General features: G+C 39.1%; 2 protein-coding genes across 2 annotated transcripts; both read left to right on the forward strand.

The window, feature by feature from the left end:
* The first annotated feature begins 16,379 nt into the window (after window positions 1-16,379).
* LOC142165414 (uncharacterized) lies at window positions 16,380-17,214 on the forward strand. The gene is made up of 3 exons (XM_075223975.1): window positions 16,380-16,614; window positions 16,732-16,922; window positions 16,981-17,214. Exons 1-3 carry the CDS (start codon window positions 16,380-16,382, stop codon window positions 17,212-17,214), a joined length of 660 nt encoding a protein of 219 aa, XP_075080076.1.
* Window positions 17,215-17,388: 174 nt separating this feature from the next.
* LOC142165415 (uncharacterized) lies at window positions 17,389-20,497 on the forward strand. The gene is made up of 7 exons (XM_075223976.1): window positions 17,389-17,844; window positions 18,058-18,338; window positions 18,695-18,929; window positions 18,999-19,141; window positions 19,452-19,583; window positions 19,659-19,750; window positions 19,881-20,497. The coding sequence occupies exons 1-7, from the start codon at window positions 17,389-17,391 to the stop codon at window positions 20,495-20,497; spliced, it is 1,956 nt and encodes a 651-aa protein (XP_075080077.1).
* Window positions 20,498-24,905: the final 4,408 nt, after the last annotated feature.

The following is a 24,905-nucleotide window of genomic DNA, read 5'->3' on the forward strand; positions in this document are numbered from 1 at the left end:
CATGTTGGTCTTGAGGTTGTCAGACAGTTGTAGTAGATTATCATGACTAGTGACCCCCCCTCCCGATGTCTGGCCTTCATTCTGCACTGTTATTTTGTTTTAAACACTATATAAAGGTTTATTGCTAAAAAGATTGATTTTATCCTAAGAATGGGAAATACTGATTGGTTTTGGGTTTGTGTCAACTAGCCTTGTTCCATGATAGACGCCAACACGACCGGGTTGGTTTTGGGATCGTGACATCTGCGGAGTTTTGGTTGCAGGTGCGAGCAAGGGAGCGCAGGTGTGGCCATGGGAGGACTGTGCAATGGTCACAGGTGCGGAAGGAGCTCCGCATATGCGGATTCGCATCTGCCCAAGTTTGATCGCGGAAGCGGATTAGGCTAGTCAGCAGGGGTGTCACAGATGCGAGTAAGTCTCGCAAATGCGATCCCGTAAGTGCGAGACTAGGACCGCAGATGCGGTAGGTTGTCGGCTGAGTGAATTCCACAAAAGCGCAATTTTGTCTGCAAAAGCGGATGCGCAGGTGTGAGCCTAGGCTTAGCAGGTGTGGAAATGCCTGGGCAATGTTTAAAAATGAGGGTTTCCGGGATTTTCACCATTTTAAACATTTCAAGCTCTGGATTGGGCAATTTTTGAGAGAATTTTCGAGGGGTTTCTTGAGGTAAGTCACTTGTACTCATTTTTGTTGGATAATCTTGTTTCCCCATTGAATTTACCACCTAGTTTATGTATATTTAAGGTGAAATTTGGGAGTTTGAGGCTAGGGGTTTAGAGAGTTTGATTTGGGGATTTGGGTGGCGATTTGGTGTCTGATTTTGTGACTTTTGACGGATTTCGAGACGTGAGCCCGGGGGGGCCAGCTTTTGAGTTAACTTTTGACTTTTGATTAATAACTTAGTGTGTTTCTTATGTAATTAATTCCTTTAGCTCGTGTTGATTATATTGAACTGTTTGTGGCTAGATTCGGGGCATTTGGAGGTCGATTCACGAGGCAAGGGCGTGTTAGAATAGGGATTTATACGTATTGAGGTAAGTAACAGTTCTAAATTTGGTTCTGAGGGTAAGAAACCATGTATTATGTGTCATGTCATTAGTTTTGAGGTGATGCGCACGCTAGGTGACGGGCATGTGGGCGTGCACCGTAGGAATTTTTACTTGGTCAATTCCATGGAACTGTATAATTGAATAATCTATTGTTACCCGTATATTCTCCATGTGTTATAGAAATTGAACTGCAAATCATGTTAGAAATCATATTTAGGCTATGTGTTTGTACTGTAGAGACACACATAGGCCATGTTACATGTTAAATTTTCTGCTAAATTGTTGTTTTGTACTTAGTCACAGTTTTACCTCCATATTATAACTCAGTCTCTATTGTTCTTTTATTGATACATTATATCATCACTATTTGGGCTGATTATCATGATTATTGAGTGCCCGAGAGACTGGAGAGATTGATGATTGAGTGAAGCCGAGAGCCTGATTGTGAAGATACTTATGGGAGCGGACTGCACGACGCATCATGTTTTATTGATTTTTGCCATGATTGACTTGTTATAGCGCTTGGGTTGAAGAAGCCCCTCCGGAGTTTATACACGCCCCCAGTGAGCGCAGGTACCTACTGAGTGCGAGTGTCGAGCGGCTAGGATGAATGAAAGACTGCGAGGAATGAGTGACTGTGAGGTTGGAGTGAATGGGAGGACTATTGCTATGAGATTATGCACTTGATTTCATTACTGTTGTACTTCAGCTGGCATATATCACTGTCATGTAATTTCTGAGAAATATTATATCCTGTTTCAATTGAACTTGACATGAATTAACTATTTTGGCCTTAATTGTCGAACTTGTAGGCATGCCTATCGTCCTATGTTGTAATTTCTTTAATTGAACTATATCTGTGAAGTTCATCACTACTTTCAGTCCATTATTTAGACTTGTTACTTACTGAGTTGGTTGTACTCACGCTATGCCCACACTTCCTGCGCAGATCCAGGTGTTTCAGGACACTGTGGGTGTTCACTCTCTGTGCAGCTTGATTGTTTAGAGATTCCAAGGTAGTTGCCCAGCATTCGCAGACCTTGTCTCTCCTTTCCTATCTTTTAGCTTTATGTATTCAGTTTTACTCTTTCATAGACAGTATTTCTAGACTTGTGCTATATAGACGCTCATATACTTAGTGACACCTCGATGTTGGAAATTTCTGTATTGGGTTTTGACCTTCTATCCAGTTTTTGAGAGCTTTGATGATTTAAACATGTGTTATTTAAATTTTCATTTAAAAAGTGTTGGAAGTATTTTGAAGTGTCGGCTTGCCTAGTACTACGTTAGACGTCATCACGATAGGTCGTGACAGAAGTAAAAGATGAACATGAAAAAAATATGTGTATCACACTATGTATTATTTGTGTATCACATATGTATCATATTTGTATCAATTATGTATCACATGTATATCCATGTATACCTGCGTGTGTGATACATGTTTGATATATGTGTCGCAAATATTTTTCAATTTTCTCATTTTGATTGGCTTAAATGTTTTGGAAAATATTTTTCTTATGAACTCATTTTTCTCCAATTGGAGAAAAATATTTTCCTTATCAAGAGAAGGGAAAATATTTTTCAAAACTCCTTCTCAACCTTCCCCACCCACCCAACTCCACCCCACCCCCTCTCTCCAAAAAGACTTTTTTTTTCAAATTTTAGTTTTTTTCCCGTCACCACCCACAATGCTACCTCCCCCCCCCCCCCCCGCTATTTTTTTTATATATTTTCAAATTTTAGTTTTGTTTTAGTCACCACCAAAACTTCTACCCTCCCCCTCCCCCCCCCCCCCCCAACAAAAAATGTTTTTGTTATTTATATATTTTTTGTCACGACCGGGAATTTCCACCAACGGGACCGTGATGGCGCTTAACATCACACTCGCTAGGCAAACCAATGTTAGAGATTTATTAACCATTTTCCTTTACCATTCATTGAATAAAAATAAACAAGTTAAAACAAGTGATCATAACTATGGAAGTAAGTAAAACACTTCTTTATATATAAACTATTGCCAGAACTATTACTACTACTACCACCCAGAAACTGGTGTCACAATCCACGAACATACTATGAATTACTACAAATATTGGTCTGAAAGAAAAATAGAAATGTAGAATTTTAGAAGGGGACGTCGGAGCCTGCGGACGCCAACAGGACTACCTTGGGTTTCCAAACTGTGGACCTGCAGCTAATCTCTCAATCAGCCACTGCCTGCTCCGAAATCTGCACAGAAAGTGCAGAGTGCAGTATTAGTACAATCGATCCCATGTAGTGGTAAGTGCCGAGCCTAACCTCGACAAGGTAGTGACGAGGCTACGGCGGGGCAATTACAATATATCTTGCATACAGTAGATAAAAAAGCGAAAAAGAAGTACGGTACAAAATGAAACAGTAACTTGCAACAAAAATGAATACGGAACTCAAATATCTTATCAGTACCAACTATAACCAATCCTTAAGTGAGATAAAACACTACAGAGTAACTTCACAACCGAAAAAGGATACATAAACAATAAACTGATGCGGTGCGTATCCGATCCCACTATATAATAACAATTCACCATTATTCCTCCTCAATATATCACCCTTATTCCTCCTATTGTGGCGTGCAACCTGATCACACCATATTAGTTCCAATCGAACAAGAAGAACAGAAATTTCACAATATGGCTCAAAACTCCCCACAATATTTAACCTCAACTAAAACAAACGAAAAGCGGTAAAATTATGAAACTTCACTCGAACTATACTATTCAGCGAGACCAATCCAAAGTATACTAATAAACATTGATAAATAGCTTAAACAAATAATATGAAACGATGAAACCACGTAATGTCCAATACTTTTAACAATGAAAGCAGTATCCGACAAGTAGCAACTAATCATAGAAATATCAAATAGACAGGTAGCAATTAAGGCAAGATAAATTAAGCACGGGAAGGGAACAGTCAAATAGATAAATTAGCAGTGCATAGGTACTCGTCACCTCACCTATAAGCCACACACATGGAATTTTACATAGCAATTAAGTCGGGGATCCCTAATCCTTCGAGTCAAAGTTAGATCAAACACTTACCTCAATCCAACGGACAACTCAAATGCGAAATACCCAGTCCCCTCCCATGCTCGCAAATGCGAGTCTCGCATTTGCGAGCCAGACCTCGTATTTGCGAGATCTTCAGACCTGAAGCACACCAGCAAATTTTCTTAATTCCAAATTACTCTTTAGCGTATCCAAAACTCACTCAAGCCCTCGAGGTTTCAAACCAAACATGCACAGAAGTCTTAAAACATCATACAAACTTGCTCATACGATCAAATCGCCAAAATAACACCTAGAACTACGAATTTAGCACCAAATTGCATCAAATTTTTAAGAAAGTTTTAAAATTTCTATTTTCTCAATCGAATGGCCGAATCACGTCAAATTAGTTCTGTTTCTCACCAAATTTCACAGATAAGGTATAAATATCATAACAGATATGTACCGGGCTCCAGAACCAAAATACAGACACGATACCAACAAGATTAAACATTACCAAAATTCTTTAAACCATTATAATTTCAGTCTTACAATTTTCATCAAAAATTCATTTCTCGGGCTAAGGACCTCGAAATTCGATTTCGGGCATACGCCCAGGTCCTATAATTTGCTACGGACCCACTGGGACCGTCAGAATACGGGTCCAGGTCTATTTGCTCATAACATTGTCCGAAGTCAACTAATTAACTTTTTAGGCCAAAAATTATTATTTCATAAATTTTCCATATAAAAGCTTTCCGGAATCATGCCCATACTGTGCACGTAAATTGAGGAGAGATAAAATAAGGTTTTTAAGGCCTCAAAACACATAATCGAGTTCTAAAGCATAAGATGACCCTTTGGGGCATCACATTCTCCACCTCTAAAACAATTGTTCGTCCTCGAACGGACATAGAAAAGTACCTAAGCTGGTGAAAAGGTGGGGATATTTGCTCCGCACATCGGACTCGGACTCCTAGGAGCTATCTCGACAGGCTGACCTCTCCACTGCACTCAAACCGAAGGATAACTCTTTGATCTCAACTGACGAGCCTGCCGGTCTAAAATGGCTACCGTCTCCTCCTCGTAGGTCAAATCCCGGTCCAACTAGATAGTGCTGAAGTCTAACACATGGGATTGATCATCGTGACACTTCCAAAGCATGGTCAAATGAAACACTGGATGTACCACTGATAAACCTGGTGGCAACGCAAGTTTATAGGCCACCTCTCCCACTTGCTCAAGGATCTTGAAATGCACCTAGGGCTTAACTTGCCCTTCTTCCCAAATAGCATCACACCCTTCATGGGTGATACCCGAAGCAACACTCTCGCTCCGACCATGAATGCCACATGACGAACCTTACGGTCGGCATAAATATTTTGCCTAGACTGAGCTGTACGAAGTCTATCCTGAATGATCTTGACCTTATCCAGGGCATCCTGTACCAAATCTGTACCCAATAACCTAGCCTCCGTGGCTCAAACCACCAACCGGCAATCGACACCGTCCTACCATATAATGCCTCATAGGGAACCATCTGGATGCTCGACTGATAACTGTTGTTGTAGGCAAACTCCGCTAACGGCAAGAACTAATCCCAAGAAATCCTCCATGATCTGAATAGTACGCTCGGACTGTCCATCCGTCTCAGGGTGAACTGTTGTGCTCAACTCAACCAACGTACCCAACTCATGTTGTACCACCCTTTATAAGTGCGAGGTAAACTGTGTACCACGATCAGAAATGATAGACATGAGCACCCCATAAAGACGAACGATCTCACAGATATAAATCTCTACCAATCGCTCCGAAGAATAGGAAACTGCCACAGGAATGAAATGTGCTGACTTGGTCAGTTTATCCACAATAACCCAAAGTGCATCAAACTTCCTCTGAGTCCGTAGGAGTCCAACAACAAAATCCATGGTGATACGCTCCCACTTCCACTCAGGAATATCTATCTTCTGAAGCAAACCACCAGGTCTCTGATGCTCGTACTTTACTTACTGATAATTTAAACACCAAGCTACATGTGCAACTATATCCTTTTTCATCCTCATCTACCAACAATGTTTTTGCAAGTCCTGATACATCTTAGCGACGCCCGGATGAATAGAATACCGGGAACTGTGGGCCTCCTCTAGAATCAACTCATGGAGTCCATCCACATTAGGCACACAAACACGACCCTACATCCTCAAAACTCCATTGACTCCAACTGTAACCTGCTTGGAATCACCGTGCCGCACTGTGTCCCTAAGGACAAGCAAATGAGGGTCATCACACTGCCAATCCATGATGCGCTCAAATAAAAAAGACCGAGCAACTTTGTAAGCTAAAACACGACTGGGCTCAGAAACATCCAACCTCACGAACTGATTGGCCAATGCCTGAACATCTAATGCAAACGGTCTCTCACCGACTAGAATGTACGCAAGGCTGCCCATACTAGCTGACTTTCTACTCAAAGCATCGGCCACCACATTGGCCTTCCCGGGATGATACAAGATAGGGATATCATAGTCTTTCAATAACTCCAACCACCTTCTCTGCCTCAAAATGAATTCTTTTGTTTGAACAAATACTGCAAACTCTTATGATCCGTGAACACCTCACACGACATGCCATAGAGATAGTGCCTCCAAATCTTCAGCACGTGAACAATGGCTGTCAGCTCCAAGTCATGAACTAGATAGTTCTTCTCGTGAATATTTAGCTTCCGCAAAGCATATGCAATAACCTTGCTACCCTACATCAATATCGCACCAAGTCCAATACGTGATGCGTCAAAATATACTGTATAGGGCCCTAAACCCATGGGCAACACCAACACTGGCGTTGTAGTCAAAGCTGTCTTGAGCTTCTGAAAGATCGCTTCACACCCGTCTGACCATCTGAACGGGGCACCCTAAGGCGAGACACTTGGTCTAATAATGGAGCACCCGTCTGACCTTGGCCTTTGTCTCTCAGAGTTTGAAGAATGATTCGAAGATGCTGCTCATGCTCCTCTCGGCTGCGGGAGTAGATCAAGATATCATCAATAAAAATAATCACAAAGGAATCCAAGTAAGGCTTGAACACCTGGTTCATCAAATCTATAAATGTTGTTGGGGTATTTCCCAAGCAAAATGACTTCACTAGAAACTCATAATACCCATATCGAGTCCGAAAAGTTGTCTTAGGGACATCGGATGCCCTAATCCTCAACTGATGGTAGCCAGACCTCAAATCGATATTTGAAAACACCTTGGCATCCTAAAGCTAATCAAATAAGTCATCAATCCTCGACAATGGATACTTGTTCTTGATGGTGACTTTGTTCAACTACCGATAGTCTATACATATCCTCATCGACCCATCCTTCTTGTTTACAAACAATACCGGCGCAGCCTAAGGCAAGACACTTGGTCTAATAAAGCTCTTATCAAGCAAATCTTGAAACTGCTCCTTCAATATTTTCAACTCTAGCGGGGCCATGCGGTATGGCGAAATAAAAATAGGTTGAGTGCCCGGAACCAAATCAATACAGAAGTCAATATTCTGTCAGGTTGTAACCCTGGCAGGTCTGCAAGAAATAGCTTAGGAAATTCTCGGACAATTGGTACAAAATCCATGTAAGGAACCTCCATACTAGAATCACGAACATAAGCCAAATAACCCAAACACCCCTTCTCGACCATAGCCTTCATATAAGAGGTAACCCTACTGGTAGAATGACTAGGAGTCCCTCTCCACTTTAATCGAGGCAACCCTGGCAAGGCTAAAGTCACTATCTTGGCATGATAGTCCAATATGGCATGATAAGGTGACAACCAATCCATCCCCAAAATAACATCGAAATCAACCATATCGAGAAGTGGGATATCTACACTAGTCTTGAGACCGCCAATAATAACCACACACGAATGATAGACACGATCTACAATAATAGAATCCCTCACCGATGTAGACACATACACAAGAGCACTCAAAGAATCACGAGGCATAACCAAATATGAAGCAAAATAAGATGACACATAGGAATATGTACACCCTGGATCAAATAGAATTGAAGCATCTCTACTGCAAACTGAAACATTACCTGTGATAACAGCGTCGGATGACTCAGCCTCAGGCCTGGCTAGGAAAGCGTAACATCGAGGCTGGGCCCCACCATTTTGAACCATATCCCTGGGACGGCCTCCTGCTCGCTGGCCTCCACCTCTAGCAACCTAATCTCTACCTCTAGCGGCCTGACCTCTACTTCTGGCTCCCTGGCCCCTACCTCTAGCTAGATAAGCGGGCAGTGCCGGAATCATGGCACGAGAACCCTGCTGCTGTGGCTGAACACCTACTAATCTTGGACAGGTCCTCCGGATATACCCATACTCACCATACTCGAAGCATCCATCTTGATATTGTGGCTGTGGAAACTGAGACTGACCCTGATGGGCCGACTGACCGCGATAATAACTCTAAAAGGAGATGCTCTAATAGGAGCTGGTGTTTCACTATAAGTTGGCTGCCTTGAAGGAGGTACATAAGGACTACGATTCCTTGAAGCTCCATGGGATGTCTGAAGTACTGAATGAAACGGCCTAGGAGGATGGCCCCTACCAAAAGCACCTCGACCACCAGATGAGGCCCCACTAAATCCACCGGAGTGATGCGGCCTCTTATCAGACCCCTGACCACTCCCTTGAGCTAGGACCATCTCAACTCGTCTGGCCACATTGGTTGCATGGAAAGAAATCTCACTCCATATCTCCTTAGCCATCTGCAATTTGATAGTTTGAGCAAGTCCCTCAATAAACCTCCTCACCCTCTATCTCTCTCTATCTCTCTCTCTCTCTCTGTAGGAAGTATAAGAAGAGCATGACGGGCCAAATCAACAAATCTAGTCTCGTACTGAGTGACAGTCATAGAACCATGCTGAAGGCGCTCGAACTACCTCCGATAGTACTCTCTCTTTGAATGATAGGAAGATACTTCTCCAGAAATAGCTGAGAGAACTTATCCCAAGTAAAAGATGGAGACCCAGCTGATCTGGCCAAACAAAAATCCCTCCACCATTTCTTGGCGAAACCTGATAGACGAAAGGCAGCAAAGTCGACCTCATTGGTCTCCACTATCCCCATGTTCCGTAATACCCGTGGCAACTATCCAGATAGTCCTAGGAATCCTCTAAAGGTGTACCGCTATACTGAGTGGTGAAAAGCTTGGTAAACCTATCCAATCTCCACAAAGCCTTAGAAGACATAGCTGATCCATCATCGGTCTATGCTGCAACTCCTGGCAGAACTACCCCAACCGGCTGAGTTGCTGGGGTCTGAAACTGGGGAGCAATATGCTCCGGAGTGTGAGTAGCGGGAGTCTGGGCTCCTCCCTCTGCCTGAGAGATGGCTGGTACTATAGGAAATGTGCCAGCCTGAGCAACACTCTCCATAAAGCCCACTAGACGGACCAAAGCATCTTGAAGTATTGTGGTAGTGATGAACCCCTCTGGAACCTGAGATGGCCCAGCTGGAACGGTCTAGGCTGGAGCCTCCTCATCAAACTCTACCTGAGGCTTCGCTGTTGGTGCTGGTGCTCAAGCTCTGGACTGAGCCCTGCCCCTGCCTCGTCATCTGCCCCTCGTAGGAGCTGCCACTGGGGGCTCTAGCTGCTGCTCAGCTGAAGAAGCGGTACGTGTTCTCGCCATCTGCAAAGGAGCAAGAGTAGAGAGGTCAATTACCATTGAGAGACCAAATCGCACGACGGAGATGAATAGAAGTGAAATTGTTCCTAAATTTGTAGCCTCTGGGAGATAAGCACAGACATCTTCGTACCGATCCCTCAGACTCTACTAAGCTTGTCCATAAATTGTGAGACCTAGGCAACCTAGTGGTCTGATACCAATGTTAGAGATTTATTAACCATTTTCCTTTACAATTTATTGAATAAAAATAAACAAGTTAAAACAAGTGATCATAACTGCGGAAGTAAGTAAACACTGCTTTATATATAAACTATTGCCAAAACTATTACTACTACTACTACTACCCAAAAACTTGTGTCACAATCCACGAACATACTATGAATTACTACAAATATTGGTCTGAAAGAAATTACATCTTTTTGAAAAGAAAGAAAAACAGAAATGCATAAATGTAAAAGGGGATGCCAGGGCATGCGGACGCCAATAGGACTACCTTGTGTCTCCAAACTGTGGACCTGCAGCCAATCACTCAATCAGCCACTGCCTACTCCGAAATCTACACAGAAAGTGCAAAGTGCAGTATCAGTACAACCGACCCCATGTATTGGTAAGTGTCGAGCCTAACATCGATGAGGTAGTGACGAGGCTACGGCGAAGCAATTACAATATATCCTGCATACATTATATAATGAAGCAAAAAATAAGTACGGTACAAAATGAAACAGTAACTTGCAACAAAAATGAATACGGAACTCAAATATCTTATCAGTACCAGTTATAACCAATCCTTAAGTGAGACACAACATTATAAAGTAACTTCACAGCAGAAGAAGGATACATAAACAATAAACCGATGCGGCGCGCATCCCGATCCCTCTATATAATCAGTAACAGTATGAACATTCACCCTTATTACTCCTTATCAATCCACTCTTATTCCTTCTGTTGCAGCGTGTAACTCGATCCCACCATACAATAGTAATTCACCCTTGTTACTCCTCAATATATCACCCTTATTCCTCTTGTTACGGTGCGCAACCCGATCCCACCATATCAGTGCCAATCATACAATAAGAACAGAAATTTCACAATATGGCTCAAAACTCCCCATAATATTTAACCTCAACTAAAACAAACGGGAAGCTGTAAAATTATGAAACTTCACTCGAACTATACTACTCAGCGAGATTAATCCAAAGAATACTAATAAACACTGATAAATAGCTTAAACCAATAATATGAAATGATGAAACCACGTAATGTCCAAAACTTTTAACAATGAAAGTTATATCCGACAAGTAGCAACTAATCATGGAAATATCAAATAGACAGGTAGCAATTAAGGCATGGAACAATAAATTAAGCATGGGAAGGGAACAATCAAACAGATAAATTGGCGGCGCATAGGTACTCGTCACCTCACCTATGCGTCACACACATGGAATTTCACATAGAAATTAAGTCGGGGATCCCTAATCTCTCGAGTCAAAGTTAGACCAAACAATTACCTTAATCCAACAACCAACTCAAAGCTCAATTACGGCTTTTCCTTTAGTTTCCACCTCCGAACCACTCGTATCTAGTTATAATTAACTTAATAACATCATTTATCGCTAAGAAAATCAATTCCAATACATAATTATAGGTTTTCCAATATGTTCCCCCAAAAAATTAAAAACTGACCCCGGGCTCGCTTGGTCAAAACTCGAGGTTCGGACCAAAACTCATTCACTCATTCACCCCTGAGCCCGAATATGTAATTAGTTTCGAAATCCGACCTCAAATCGAGGTCTAAATTTCAATTATACAAAAATCACTAATTCTACCTAAGCCCCCAATTTTCACCGTGAAATCGTTAAATTTTTTGTTGAATTCTTGTAGAATGAAGTGAAAGATTAAAAGAAACAAGTTAGGAATCATTTACCTATGATTTGGGGAAGAATTGATCTTTGAAAAATCGCCTAGAGGGTTTCTTGTATTTGGAAGCTTTTAAAAATGAGAAAAATCCCGTCTAAGCCAAGACTTATCAGCTGCAGATGTCGTATTTGCCACCTGAGCTTTGCATTTGCGAAGCTCGTAAATGCTAGAAAAGTATCGCAAATGCGAACTCCCTCGCATTCCTGTAGCTATCGTAAATGCGTAGTTTCATTCGCAAATGCGGACCTTTTCTTCGCAAATGCAAACTACCCAGTCCCCTACCATGCTTGCAAATGCGAACATTCTTCGCAAATGCGAGGCTCGTATTTGCGAGATCGGCAGACCTGAAGCATACCAGCAAATTTTCTTAAGTCCAAATCACTTTGTAGCCTATCCGAAATTCACTCGAGCCCTCGGAGCTCCAAACCAAATATGCACACAAGTCTTAAAACATTATACAAACTTGTTCATGCGATCAAATCGCCAAAATAACACCTAGAACTACGAATTTAGTACCAAATTGCATGAAATTTTCAAGAAAGTTTTAAAACTTCTATTTTCTCAACCGAAGGTCCGAATCACGTCAAATCAGTTCCGTTTCTCACCAAATTTTATAGATAAGGTATAAATATCACAACGAACCTGTACCGGGCTTCGGAACCAAAATACAGACCTGATACCAACAAGATCAAACATTACCAAAATTCTTTAAACCATTATAATTTCAGTCTTATAATTTTCATCAAAGATTTATTTCTTGGGCTATGGACCTCGGAATTTGATTCTGGGCATACGCCCAAGTCTCATATTTTACTACAGACCCATCGGGACCATCAGAACACGGGTCTGGATCCGTTTACTCAAAACATTGACCGAAGTCAACTAAAATCAACTTTTTACGTCAAAAATTATTATTTTATAAATTTTCCACATAAATGCTTTCCAGAATTACGCCCGGACTGCGTACGCAAATCGAGAAGAGATAAAACGAGGTTTTAAGGCCTCGAAATGCGAAATTGAGTTCTAAAACATAAGATGACCCTTTGGATCATCACATTCTCAGTTTTAGTTTTTTTATCTTTGGGTTTTAAGGGTTCAGAAGGTTGTTGGTTCGAAAGCTTATGGCTTCATATTTATTGTATCTAAATTATTTATAAATTCTCCTGAGAAGTTATTTTTCTTAATTTGTGTACCAAACACCGAAAATGAATAAGATTACTACTTGTTTTCCAAGAAAATATTTTCTTGGAAAACATTTTCCGTGGAAAATATTTTCCGTTATACCAAACACCCCCTTTGTCACAATTGAGATTGGGATTCAAAGTAGTAAAAGCCTCGGGGGTCACACTAAAATTTTGCATAATGCTGAAGCATGTGTCTCCAATATTTGCACCATAAATCTTACTGCATATTATAATTATTGAAAAATAAAAGATAAATTACACGGCTAGTATTTGGTCGATGAGTGAAAATGTACTATTATATTAAAGTTTAGTAGTAATATTATCAAATCAAATAGTTTTTTATGAAATTTTTGAGTATTAAAGATGGATGATAATATCTTGGTTTTATTTTGAGCAAGTGGCATTAAAAACTAAGATAGTTTGAACTTCGAAGGAAAATGTGAGGAAAGTCATTTTACGTATGAACATATTTTCTAGTAATCAAACACTAAAAATGACTTCCATTGTACCAAAAATATTCTTAACTATTTTCTTAGAAACTTACTTCGATCCCATACCAAAAACACCTGTAAGTAATTTATTTTATTTTTTAAAGAAAATGACTTCCCTTAGTAAAAAAAAACACCCTTAAGTTACATGGAAGGAAGTTGTTTCGAAAGATCTATAAATCATTGTAAGCACCGTAGATTTAGCTAAAAATAAAGTACAATGGAAGAGAAAAATCTATATCGGTGATGCCTACTAATTGAGAATAGGTTTTAGACTTGGTAGACCTTTCCTATTATTATTATTATTATTATTATTATTATTATTATTATTATTATTATTATTATTATTATTATTATTATTATTATTATTATTATTATTATTATTATTATTATTTGTTTCCTATTATTTTGTATATTATACTTATAATTTATTTTAGTACTAATGATGATATAAGTTAAGCTGAATGAAAAGAATAAAGATTTTATATCGCCGACCTCAAATTGCTTGGAAATGACGCGTAGTTGTTGTTATTATTATAAATCATACATAGACTATTTTGCGAATTATATTATTGAAGTATAGATTATTGACATTTATGTCTGTTGATTGTTTATAATCTGATTGAAGGAAGAAAATCATATGTTTTTTCAATGATACATATGATATTTAATAACTTACATTCTTCACTTTAATAAGACAAAACAATTTTTTCTATGATACCTTGTGAATTACTAACTTGCCTTCTTGACTTTAAGTGTCAAAAGAAAGTAATGTACAATTTTACCACAAGGTGTTGTGTTCAATTTTATATCGAAAAATGGTTTCATGCATTCACACATATCCCATGTATCATTACTTCATTTTGATTGCTGATTGCACAACCTTTATTAATTCTTAGTTTTTATCGTTGTCTAAATTAACTTTGCGAAGGGAGCGGTGAAACTACGAAACGTTTAGGAATCGGAAACAAATTACCAAATCAAATAAAAAAAATCAATTTGATTTGGTATTTTGTTTCCAAATGGTTCTAACTCAGTCCATCAAGTTAATTTAATTAAGAATGACATGCTAGTAGTAATAGCTGGGTAATATACCAAAATGCTGCTCAATAGAGGGAATACGTAGATTATAGATAGAATTTGATCGTCTTGTGCAAGTTATATATAAAGATCAATTATGAAGTACGCTAAAAAATCAGCTTAGAACATGAATTAATTATATAAATTTTTGAAGAAAGAAGCTGGAATATGAAAAAAAAAACCGAAACAATACAAAAAAGCTAGATTAAATTGCTTTTTTAATCATACATTAGCTTTACTCTTTATTCGCAAATCAGACAGTGCTGATTTAATTGTGAGTATTTATTTCTTGAGCTTAATAATCCCTTGCTTTATACTTTAGATGGAGGAACCATCAAGGCATATCTATTCACCAATGAACATTTTGTCACAATTGAGGTTAGGGTTGAAAGCAGTAAAAACCTCGGGGGTCACACTGAAATTTCCCATAATGTCGAAGCACACTGAAAATTCCCATAATGTCGAAGCATGTGTCTCCAATATTTGCACCATAAATCTTACTGCACACTAGAATAGAATTTGTTCCAGTTTCAGCTGCACCCATCAAGAAAATAATATATTATTTAATAAAATTTACTTTTTATAATTAGGGACATGGGTCTTTTTGGGCATAATTAATACTAGCAAGGTAATATATTTAGGTTTGATACTTACCTAAAAGTATTCTAATTTCTGCCACGTAAACGGAGAGAAGGAACAGCAAGAACAAAGCTGAAAATAACGGCTGATACTTTGTAGTTGGCTCTTGCCATTTCTATTGTTTAATTGCACAAAAACTGATTTTCTATTCGTCCCTTTTCCTTTAATCGTTGGATTGGTGGATGAATTTGTTAATGATGCGTCTGCATTTATAGTGGAATTACTTTAGATATTTATCAAAATGAGACGAAATGTGGACGTTGTAATTTCATTCAATTGACCACACGGTTGCCGACATCGTTGTACACATTACATTATCTACAACTTGTTATGAAATACATATTTATATGGATGTCCACTAATCAAATATAACTCTCACTACTCTTCTCCATTATGTAGAGAACCTCCATTATTTCTCACCATTATAGTTGTAACTCTCACACTTTCATAATCTTCCCATGATCTCAAATGTTTAATGCAATATTTATGACATTCTTTTGTATACTTGTTAGAATATTAGATAAAGGCTGAACTATTTGGGCTATTCTTATAACTTAGCTCCATGTTTATATTGAGTCCATTGTTTTGTATTAGTTAGGCCACCGGGTCAGGCCCATTATTCATAAGAGGAGTCCCTCATTTTTGTAACCAGATTGACATTTCTCAATGTAGAAAAGATCTGCTTTCTCCCGAACCTTTTCTCAACCTATGAACCCTACTTTACATTTTGTCAATCTCTCTATAAATTTTGATAATTTACATGGTATTAGAGCATAGATTCTGGTAGATCGTATCATTAGCTTCTGATCGATGTTAACCTCTTCAGTTTTCATCGAGTTTTTTTTCGTTTGGACTGCATTCGCACTAGATTATGGTTTTGTTTGGTTTTTGTTAGATGATTTCTTCTCATTATCGTCCGTCTCTGCTGGATTTTACTATTTCTCTGGATATTTGACTGTACTTGGCTGATTTGCTCATCTGATTCGAGCTAGGGTTTTCTCGTCGGTGTTTAGCTGAGCCGCCGAAAGTTCGATAACAAGGATGTTCTCTTTTCGGTTGCAAAATAGGGGGTACACCAGTTCTCTCTTCATATTTCATAAATTTGTTTGTTGAATTGCTGACTGTTTCTTATTGATATACTTCCTCTCAATGACGAATGATAATCCTGCAATTACACATTCTTCTTCCTCTACTGCATCTCGTACTATATTTCACGAAGATGATTTTATACATCCATGTCATCCATTATATGTACATCCATCAGATGTGCTGGGAACCTCTTTGGTATCTAGTCCATTTGATAGAAGCTGCTATGGCAGCTGAAGGGAGAAACATCTTGGTTGCTCTCTCCATTCATAATAAACTTGATTTTATCAATGGCACCTCTACAAAGCCACTTCCAGGATTTCCTCTGTCAAGTCAATGGCAACGGTGTAATGATCTTGTAGTGTCATGGTGGGTTAATTCCTTGTCAAAAGAAATATCTCATAGCGTAGAATACTCTGAATATGCTAAAGATATTTGGTGTGAATTGGAGGAGAGATACAGTAAGGCTGATGGGGCCAGAGTTTTTGAGCTAAAGAAAGAATTAGCACATATCTCTCAAGGGTCTTTAGACATAGCTTCTTACTTTAATAAAATCAAATAACTCTGAGATGAAATAGCTTCTTATAAGGTTAGAGTTTGTAATTGTGAGGGTAAGGCTGTTGAAGATGAAGAGCAGAAGGTTTATCAGTTCCTTATGGGTATGAATGATACCTACATGCAAACTCGCAACAACATTTTAATGAAGAAACCACTTTCCTCTGTTGGAAATGTGTACAACATCTTATTATATGATGAGAAGCATAGGCAGGTGTCTTCTGCCTCCCAATTTTCCACAGTCTGCTTCATTCAATGTTGGGACTTCTAAGCCATCATTTCCTTCCAAGGTTTCTTTTGAGGCTCCCAAGTCTTCTCTCATCTGCAAATATTGCAAGAAACCTAGGCATTCTATAGACAAATTCTATAAATTACATGGATATCCTCCCAATTTCAAGTTCAACAAAGGACCTCCCCCTCACAGAACTACTGCACATGTTGAGCTTGAATCTTATGGTGGCTCTTCTGTGCCTTGTGGTTCTGATGGTCCTATTGAGAATAAGTAGTCCTTTGTGATACCTGGTCTTACCAAGGATCAATACTCTCAAGTGATGATCTAATTACAATAATCCCAAATCTCTCCTTCCCCACATTTTCCACCTCTCTTGGCTTTTGCTAACTTTGCTGGTAAGCTTATGCCTTATGAGTGTGTTTCTTATGGAGCTTGTATGTTGTCTAGTATGAATGGAATTGTTTGGATAATAGATTTTGGAGCTACTGATCAAATGACTTCCATCAGGAGTTTACTTTTTGATATAATCACTCTTCTTATTCCTTATCTTGTGTCTCTTCCAAATGGGTATAAAGTAAAGGTTACCAATGTTGGTTCTTTAGCTTTATTTTCTGATTTAATTCTTCATAATGTTCCTTACATCCCTAGTTTTAAACATAATCTCATATATGTTCACAAGCTTTTGTCTTATTGTGATGATGTTGTACAGTTTACCAAGTCTGCTTGCACTTTCCAGGGCCCTTCAGTGAGGAAGCCAGTGGTGCTTGATAGACTGGACAATGGACTTTACAAGTTGTTCCAACATGTCACTTCTCTTGTTGAATCTGTTAATGTCAATTCTTATTCTTCTATTGCTTGTTCTCTACATGTAGTGTCTAATAATGTTGCTATTGACAATTCATCTGTAAATAGCATGGTTGATTCAAATAAAATGAATAAATCTGATGTTGTTTGGCATTATAGAATTGGACATATTCCCTTTCAAAATGAAACTTATTTCTGGTCTTGATTGTAGACTATCATCCAAACAGTCTTTCATATGTCCCATTTGCCCCTTAGCAAGACAAACTGGGCTCCCTTTTCCTGATAGTCTATTCAGTTCACTCACCCTTTTCAGTTTGTACATATAGATACTTGGGGTCCCTACTCTACTCCCACTCATTCTGGTTCTAAATACATTCTTACTACAATAGATGACTATACTAGGGCTACCTGGACACATTTGATGGGAGCAAAGAGCAATGCTTTTGATTTGTTAAAACCTTTCATCTTTATGGTTGAAACACAGTTTCAAACTAAAGTACAGACTGTGAGAAGTGATAATGCTTTAGAGTTAGGCTCCAATTCCTCTGGTTCTCTTTTCTTCTCTGAAAAAGGGGATCATTCATCAAACTTCTTGTCCTCATATCCCTCGACAAAATGATGTAGTTGAAAGGAAACATAGACATTTGTTAGAGACTGCCAGGGCTCTTTTATTTCAATCCCACCTTCCTATTAAATTTTTGGGTGATTGTCTTCTTACTGCTACTTACCTGACAAATAGATTTCCTTCACCACTTCTCAAACACAAGAGTCCCTATGAGTTACTAAATTCTCGTCTCAGATCCTTTGGCTGCCTTTGCTACTCAATTGTGCCCAAACCTCATAGAGACAAGTTTCATCCTAGGTCTATCTCATGTGTGTTTATTGGCTATCCTTTTGCCAAAAAGGTTATAAACTTTACAATTTGTCCACTAAATCATTTTTGTCTCCAGAGATGTGACTTTTCATAAGCACGTCTTTCCTTTCTCAAAATCTTTTGTTCCCTCATCTCTTGGCATACCTTCTTCCTTTGTTCCTAGTCACTTTTCTGATGATTCGCATTCTCCCCTATCTCCTCATGTTCCTGTTTCTTCTCCCCAGTCCTCTCTCGTCTCTACTCCTCCTTCTCCTTCCTCAGGTTCCCCTGATTTCATTTTCTCTCCTTTCTCTAGCTCCTCTTCCCATTCTGTTCTTCCTTCATCTCCTCCTCAAATTACAAGATCTAGTAGGGCTCATACTATTCCTGCTTATTTTTAGGATTATGTATGTCCTACCCTTCCTCCTTCTGCGTCTCTCCTTGCTCCTTCTAGTTCTGAGTCTCTTTCCTTCAATGCCACTACTATACAGCTCCACAACCCTGAACCTTACACTTACTCTCAGGCTGCTGCTATCCCTGAGTGGTAGGATGTTATGAGAAAGGAGTTTGACGCTTTGGAGGCTAATAGAACTTGGGATATTATTGAGTTACCCCCGATAAAAAGCCTATAGGCTGCAAATGGGTATACAAAGTAAAATATAGAGCTGATGGGAGTCTGGAAATGTATAAGGCCAGGTTGGTAGTTAGGGGTGATACCCAGGTTGAGGGGGTTGATTTTCATGAAATATTTTCTCCTTTGTTAAAATGTCCACTGTGAAATCTTTAATTATTGTTGCTGTCAAGCAACATTGGCCTCTATTTCAACTTAATGTTAATAATGCATTCTTACATAGGGATCTTGATGAGGAGGTTTTTATGAAGGTACCTCCTGGATTATCTATTCCTCCTTCTTGTTCTTCTCCTTTTCCTTTGGTTTGCAAGCTACTTAAGTCCCTCTATGATTTGAAACAGGCTTCCAGACAATGGTATGCTAAATTATCTCAGGCCTTTTGTTCTAGGGGATATTCTCATTCTTTAAATGATCACTCCCTATTTACTAGGGGTTCTAGGACTTCATTGGTCATTTTACCTGTGTATGTGGATGATATCATCCTTATTGGGACTGATTTGTCTGAGATTTCTTTCGTAAAAGGCTTTATGTATGAATAGTTTAGAATTAAGGACCTTGGTTCTCTTAAGAGGTTCTCTATTCTGATTCTGGGGTTCTTCTTCATCAAAAGAAGTTTGTTCATGACTTATAGGATTTTTTGCTTCTTCTGCAGTCGTTTGTCTTCTTGCTCTTAATGAGAAACTGAAGGTTTCTGTTGGTGAGCCTTTGCCCAAGCCTGAAGAGTATAGGTGCTTGGTAGGTAAGTTGAAACTCTTGACCCATACAAGGCCTGATATTAGCTTTGTCGTTCAGCATCTCAACCAGTTCTTGCAGACTCCTTGTGTTCCCCATATATATGCTGCTTTACACTTGTTGAGTTATTTGAAGGACATTTTTGATTTTGGACTTTTCTTCAGTAATTCACCTGATCTTTCCTTGATGGTATACTTTGATAGTGATTGGGCTTCTTGTGCTGATAGTAAAAGATCTGTGACTGGTTTCTGTGTTTTCCTTGGTGATTGTTTGGTGAGCTGGAAATCCAAGAAGCAGTCTATGGTCTCTCTTTCCTCTGTTGAAGCTGAGTATAGGTCCATGAGTAAAGCTGCAGCTGAGGTCACTTGGCTTTCCATGTTATTATCAGATTTTGGTCTTCCTTCTTCTTCTCCCATCCCTTTGTATTGTGATAATCAGGCAGCTTTGCACATTGCCCGCAACCTAGTATTTCATGAGCAGAGTAACCATATAGGCTGGACTTTCATTTCTTCAGAGAAAAAATTGGTGATGAGTTGATCAGCTGATCAACTAGGGTCATGTCTCCAGTAATGCTCAAGCTGCTGATATTCTTACCAAGGCCCTTCCTAGGCCTGCTCATCATTTTCATCTTCGCAAGTTGGGGTTTTATTACCCTCCAACTTAAAGGGGGCTGTTAGAATATTAGATAAAGGCTAAACTATTTGGGCCATTCTTCTAACTTAGGTCCATGTCTATATTGAGTCTATTGTTTTGTATTAGTTGGGCCACCGGGTCATGCCCATTATTTATAAGAGGAGTCCCTCATTTTTGGAACCAGATTGACATTTCTCAACGTAGAAAATATCAACTTTCTCTCGAACCTTCTCTCAATCTATGAACCCTAGTTTACTTTTGGTCAATCTCTCTGTAAATCTCGATACTTAATATACTTCTATGTAATACTATAAATAAAGAATGAGAAATGATATTGTACACACTTGAAAAGAATTGGAAAACACTTGATGAAATAAGAAACTTCTCTCTTTCCTCTCTTTATCTCTTGTTTATTTTCTTGGTTATATTGTTACTTTGAGCTCAGTTTCTTAACACAACCATGTGCTCTTGTCCATTTTCTTTTATTGGTTGTTCTTTTTCATTTTTACATAGATAATAATATCGAGATCTTAGTCCAATAACTGGTCAATATAATCGTTTAAATTCGATAAGAATAATTTTCATGATACACGAAATAAAATATTGCACTTTGTGTGTCGTATATGCTTTTTAGTGTCTAAAAAAACGAATAAAAAATTAAATGAGTAGATGAGCAGTATCATTGTAGCAATAATTTTTTTGTGTGAAAATAAGTGCATACTAGAAAAAAATAAATGTATGGATTTCAAAAAATATATCTAATACCAGTATTCTAGATCTGCCTTTAGTCTACATCTGGACCCACGTGTTATAGTAATAAGTGCCTAAGTAGATCAGCCCTCTAAGTCCCTAACCTTTATCTATATCATCATTACAAGTTAGCTTCGATCATCGAATTTGAAGTTTGTTTTCATATATATTGAGTTTCAATGGTTATGTCAATAAATCAGTCATCACGAATTTTGATCAAGTCAAGACGGGTTAAGTAAACATAGGTAAAATAATGAGCTATAACTCTACTTTTTCTACTTAACTTTCCGAATTGGATGACGAAAACAAAAGTTCACCAATTGGACGAGTTTTATTTTACCAAGCGAATTTACACTTCAAGATGTCAAATGAGTAGCTTGAGTTAGCAATGATAACACATTAAAAAAGGTGAGTCTTTATAGAGTCATGACTCAACTCGTTCAATATTTCCGCGGGTTGATTTAATAAACAACGAGTCATAACCGCTTGCCCAACTCAAGTTTGGGCCGATTCAGCAATTTGTATTTGAAAAACTACCAGCTATGTCCATTTATAAGTAGCTTATTATAAAATTTGGTCAATTCAAAAAATATTGCTAATATTAGCTAAATATTACTAATATTAGCCAATTAGCTATCTGTAATAAAAATATTAAATTTTTGCTTTCTCTTGAGTGAGTGCTATTAGAATGTATTGGGTACATCTTAAGGAGTTTGAATCTCGATTTTGGCATGATTTGGTAGAGTTTTGAGGTAGTTTGAATTAAAAATTCAAAATTGTAATGAGCCGGCCGGCCGTTTTAAAAGTTGTAGCTCTGTTTCTCCATTTACTGCTCATTTTATACTTTTCAGTTGTTATGTGACTTGCCGGGGTAGTCGGTTCGGGCTCGGAGGAATTTCAGAATAAATTGAGATACTTAGTCTCAAGGTTGGAAGCTTAAGTTGAAAAAATTGACCGGATGTTGACTTATATGTAAAAGACTCCTAAATAGAGTTTTGATGGTTCTATCAGCTCCGTCGGGTGATTTTGGACTTAGGCGCGTGTCCGGATAGTGATGTGGAGGTCCGTAGTTGAACTAGGCTTGAAATGGTAGAAATAAGAAATTTGGAAGTTTGACCGAGAGCGGACTTTGTGGTTACCGGGCTCGGATTTGGGTTCTGGGAGTTGGAGTAGGTCCGTGGTATTATTTGTGACTTGTGCACAAAATTTGAGGTCAATCAGACGTGATTTGATAGGTTTCGGCATCGTTTGTAGAAATTGGATTTCCTTAGTTTCATTAGGCTTGAATTGGGGTGTGATTCATGTTTTTGATACTGTTTTGATGTGATTTGAAGGCTCGATTAAATTCGTAGCATGATTTAGGACTTGTTGGTATAATTGATTGAGGTCTTGGGGCCTCGGGTTGATTTCGGATGGTTAATGGATCGTATTTAGAGTTTGAAAGATTGTTGAAGCTGGAAGTCTTCTGGTACAATCGCACCTGCTGTAATGACCCGACCGGTCATTTTGAGCATTTGCACTTCGCTCGCTAGTTCTCGGGCATGACTAGCCTCATATGATATATTATGACTTATATAAATCATCGATTTTGGTTTTCAGGATAATCGGAATAGATTTGGAAGAACAATTCTCAGCTTGAAGCTTTAAATTTGAAATGTTTGACCAAGGTTTGACTTTTTAGTATTCAATCTTGGATTTAGTTAGCTCCGTCGGATGATTGTGGACTTAGGAGCGCGTCCGGAATGGAATTTGGAGGTTCGTGATAGATTTAGGCTTGAATTGGCGAAATTGAAAATTTGGCATTTCCGGTTGGTAGTGGAAATTGTGATATCCTGGTCGGAATAGAATTCCGGAAATTGGAGTAGGTCCGTTGTGTCATTTATGACGTGTGTGCAAAATTTTAGGCCATTCGTATGAGGTTTGATAGACTTTTTGATTATTTGCGGGATTCAGAAGTTTTGGAAACCTTAGGCTTGAATCCGAGGGTGTTTTGATGATTCGATGTTGTTTAAAGTGTTTCGAAGATTGGTATAAGTTTGAACAGTGGTATACGACTTTTTCGTACTTTTGGTTGAAGTCCCAGGGGGCCTCGAGATGATTTCGTATAGTTATCGGGAAGTTAGAAGTTAGAGTTTGCAGCTGAAGCTGCTGAGTTCCTATCATAACCGCACCTGCAGATTGAGGACCGCAGGTGCGAGATTGTAGAAGCGTGAGATTAGCCGTAGATGTGGCCATATGAGAGAAGGCCAGAAATCACAGGTGTGGGAGGTGTAACGTACCTGCGAGACCGCAGGTGCAGGAAGATAAGTGCAGGTGCGGTCCCAGGACATTAAGTGTAAAACGCAGATGCGGTTGGTTAGACCGCAGAAGCATGAAAAGGACCGCAGGTGCGGAATCCCTGGGTCAGAAAGTATATAAGTTCCCCTTCGCGAAATTTGGGTTGTTTTCCACCATTTTTATCTAGAGTTGAAGCCTTTTGGAGGTTTTTGAAGAGATAATCAAGGGGGTTTCCATTGAGGTGAGTTTCTTGAATCTAAAACTCGATTCTATGTTGATTTTCAGTTGTTTAAGCATGAAATTTAGGAGATTAAAGGTGAAAAATTAGGGAAGTTAGGGCTTGAAGTTGGAGAGGTAAAATTGGGGATTTGAGGGGCCATTTGAGGTACGATTTCGATGTTCTTGGTATGCATGGACTCGTGGGAGGATAAGGATTCTATTGATGTGATTTTTATCAGATTCCGAGAGGTGGGCCCGGGGTTGGGTTTGACCAAGTTCGGGATTTTTGATGTAATTTGATTATTTTCGCATAAGCTTCGTTCCCTTATCATATATTGATGTTATGCTTCTGATTTTGGATAGATTCGACGCGAGTTAAGGCTGAATCGAGAGGCAAGGGCATCGCGGAGTAGTATTTCATTCGATTTGAGGTAAGTAATGATTGTAAATGTTGTCCTAAGGGTATGAAACCCCGGATTCACTTCGTTTCACTATATTGAGGTGACGCACACGCTAGATGACGAGCGTTGGGACGTGCACCGTTGGGGATTGTGACTTGGTCCGTCCCGTATGACTGTTAAGTCACGTACTTGATTGAAAACTGTTTGATATCATTGTGTTTTGGAAAGTATTGCTATATTTTGGGTGGAATGCCATAATTGGGCCTCGTGCCAACTGTTTTGGGTTGAACGCCCTGTTTTACTGATAGCCCGAGCGGCTTGAGAGGTTGATGATTGAGAGAGGCCGAGGGCCTAGTTGTGAGGATTATATATTATGGATTGGGCTGCATGTCGCAGCGATATAGCACTTGGGTTGTAGGAGCCCCTTCGGAGTCTGCACACCCCAGTGAGCACAGTCGACTATATATATGGATCGAGCTGCACGCCGCAGCGGTTATTATAAGGTACCTATTGAGCGTGAGTGCTGAGTGTGAACGCTGATTGATGAGAGTTGAGTCATGAGTGATTGAGAGGCTTGCCCGGGGGGCTATATATACACATATAAGAGTGATGTTTTGTCTGAGGGGCTTGTTTATGAAATTACTGTTTTCACTCGTCCTTAAAGT

This window comes from Nicotiana tabacum, chromosome 10 (assembly GCF_000715075.1).
Source record: "Nicotiana tabacum cultivar K326 chromosome 10, ASM71507v2, whole genome shotgun sequence".
In the NCBI taxonomy this organism is placed as follows: Eukaryota; Viridiplantae; Streptophyta; class Magnoliopsida; order Solanales; family Solanaceae; genus Nicotiana; species Nicotiana tabacum.

Bases quoted from the DNA above. Each gene is read 5' to 3' on its own strand.
- LOC142165415 (XM_075223976.1), top strand. From the start codon at position 17,389: ATGAATGGAATTGTTTGGATAATAGATTTTGGAGCTACTGATCAAATG. The intron at 18,930-18,998 runs GTTCTTCCTTCA...GCTTATTTTTAG, and splicing joins CTAGCTCCTCTTCCCATTCT to GATTATGTATGTCCTACCCT. The intron at 19,751-19,880 runs GCTTTATGTATG...CTTCTTCTGCAG, and splicing joins TGAGATTTCTTTCGTAAAAG to TCGTTTGTCTTCTTGCTCTT.
- LOC142165414 (XM_075223975.1), top strand. From the start codon at position 16,380: ATGGCAGCTGAAGGGAGAAACATCTTGGTTGCTCTCTCCATTCATAAT. The intron at 16,615-16,731 runs GTAAGGCTGATG...GAGATGAAATAG, and splicing joins TGAATTGGAGGAGAGATACA to CTTCTTATAAGGTTAGAGTT. The intron at 16,923-16,980 runs GTGTCTTCTGCC...GGGACTTCTAAG, and splicing joins ATGATGAGAAGCATAGGCAG to CCATCATTTCCTTCCAAGGT.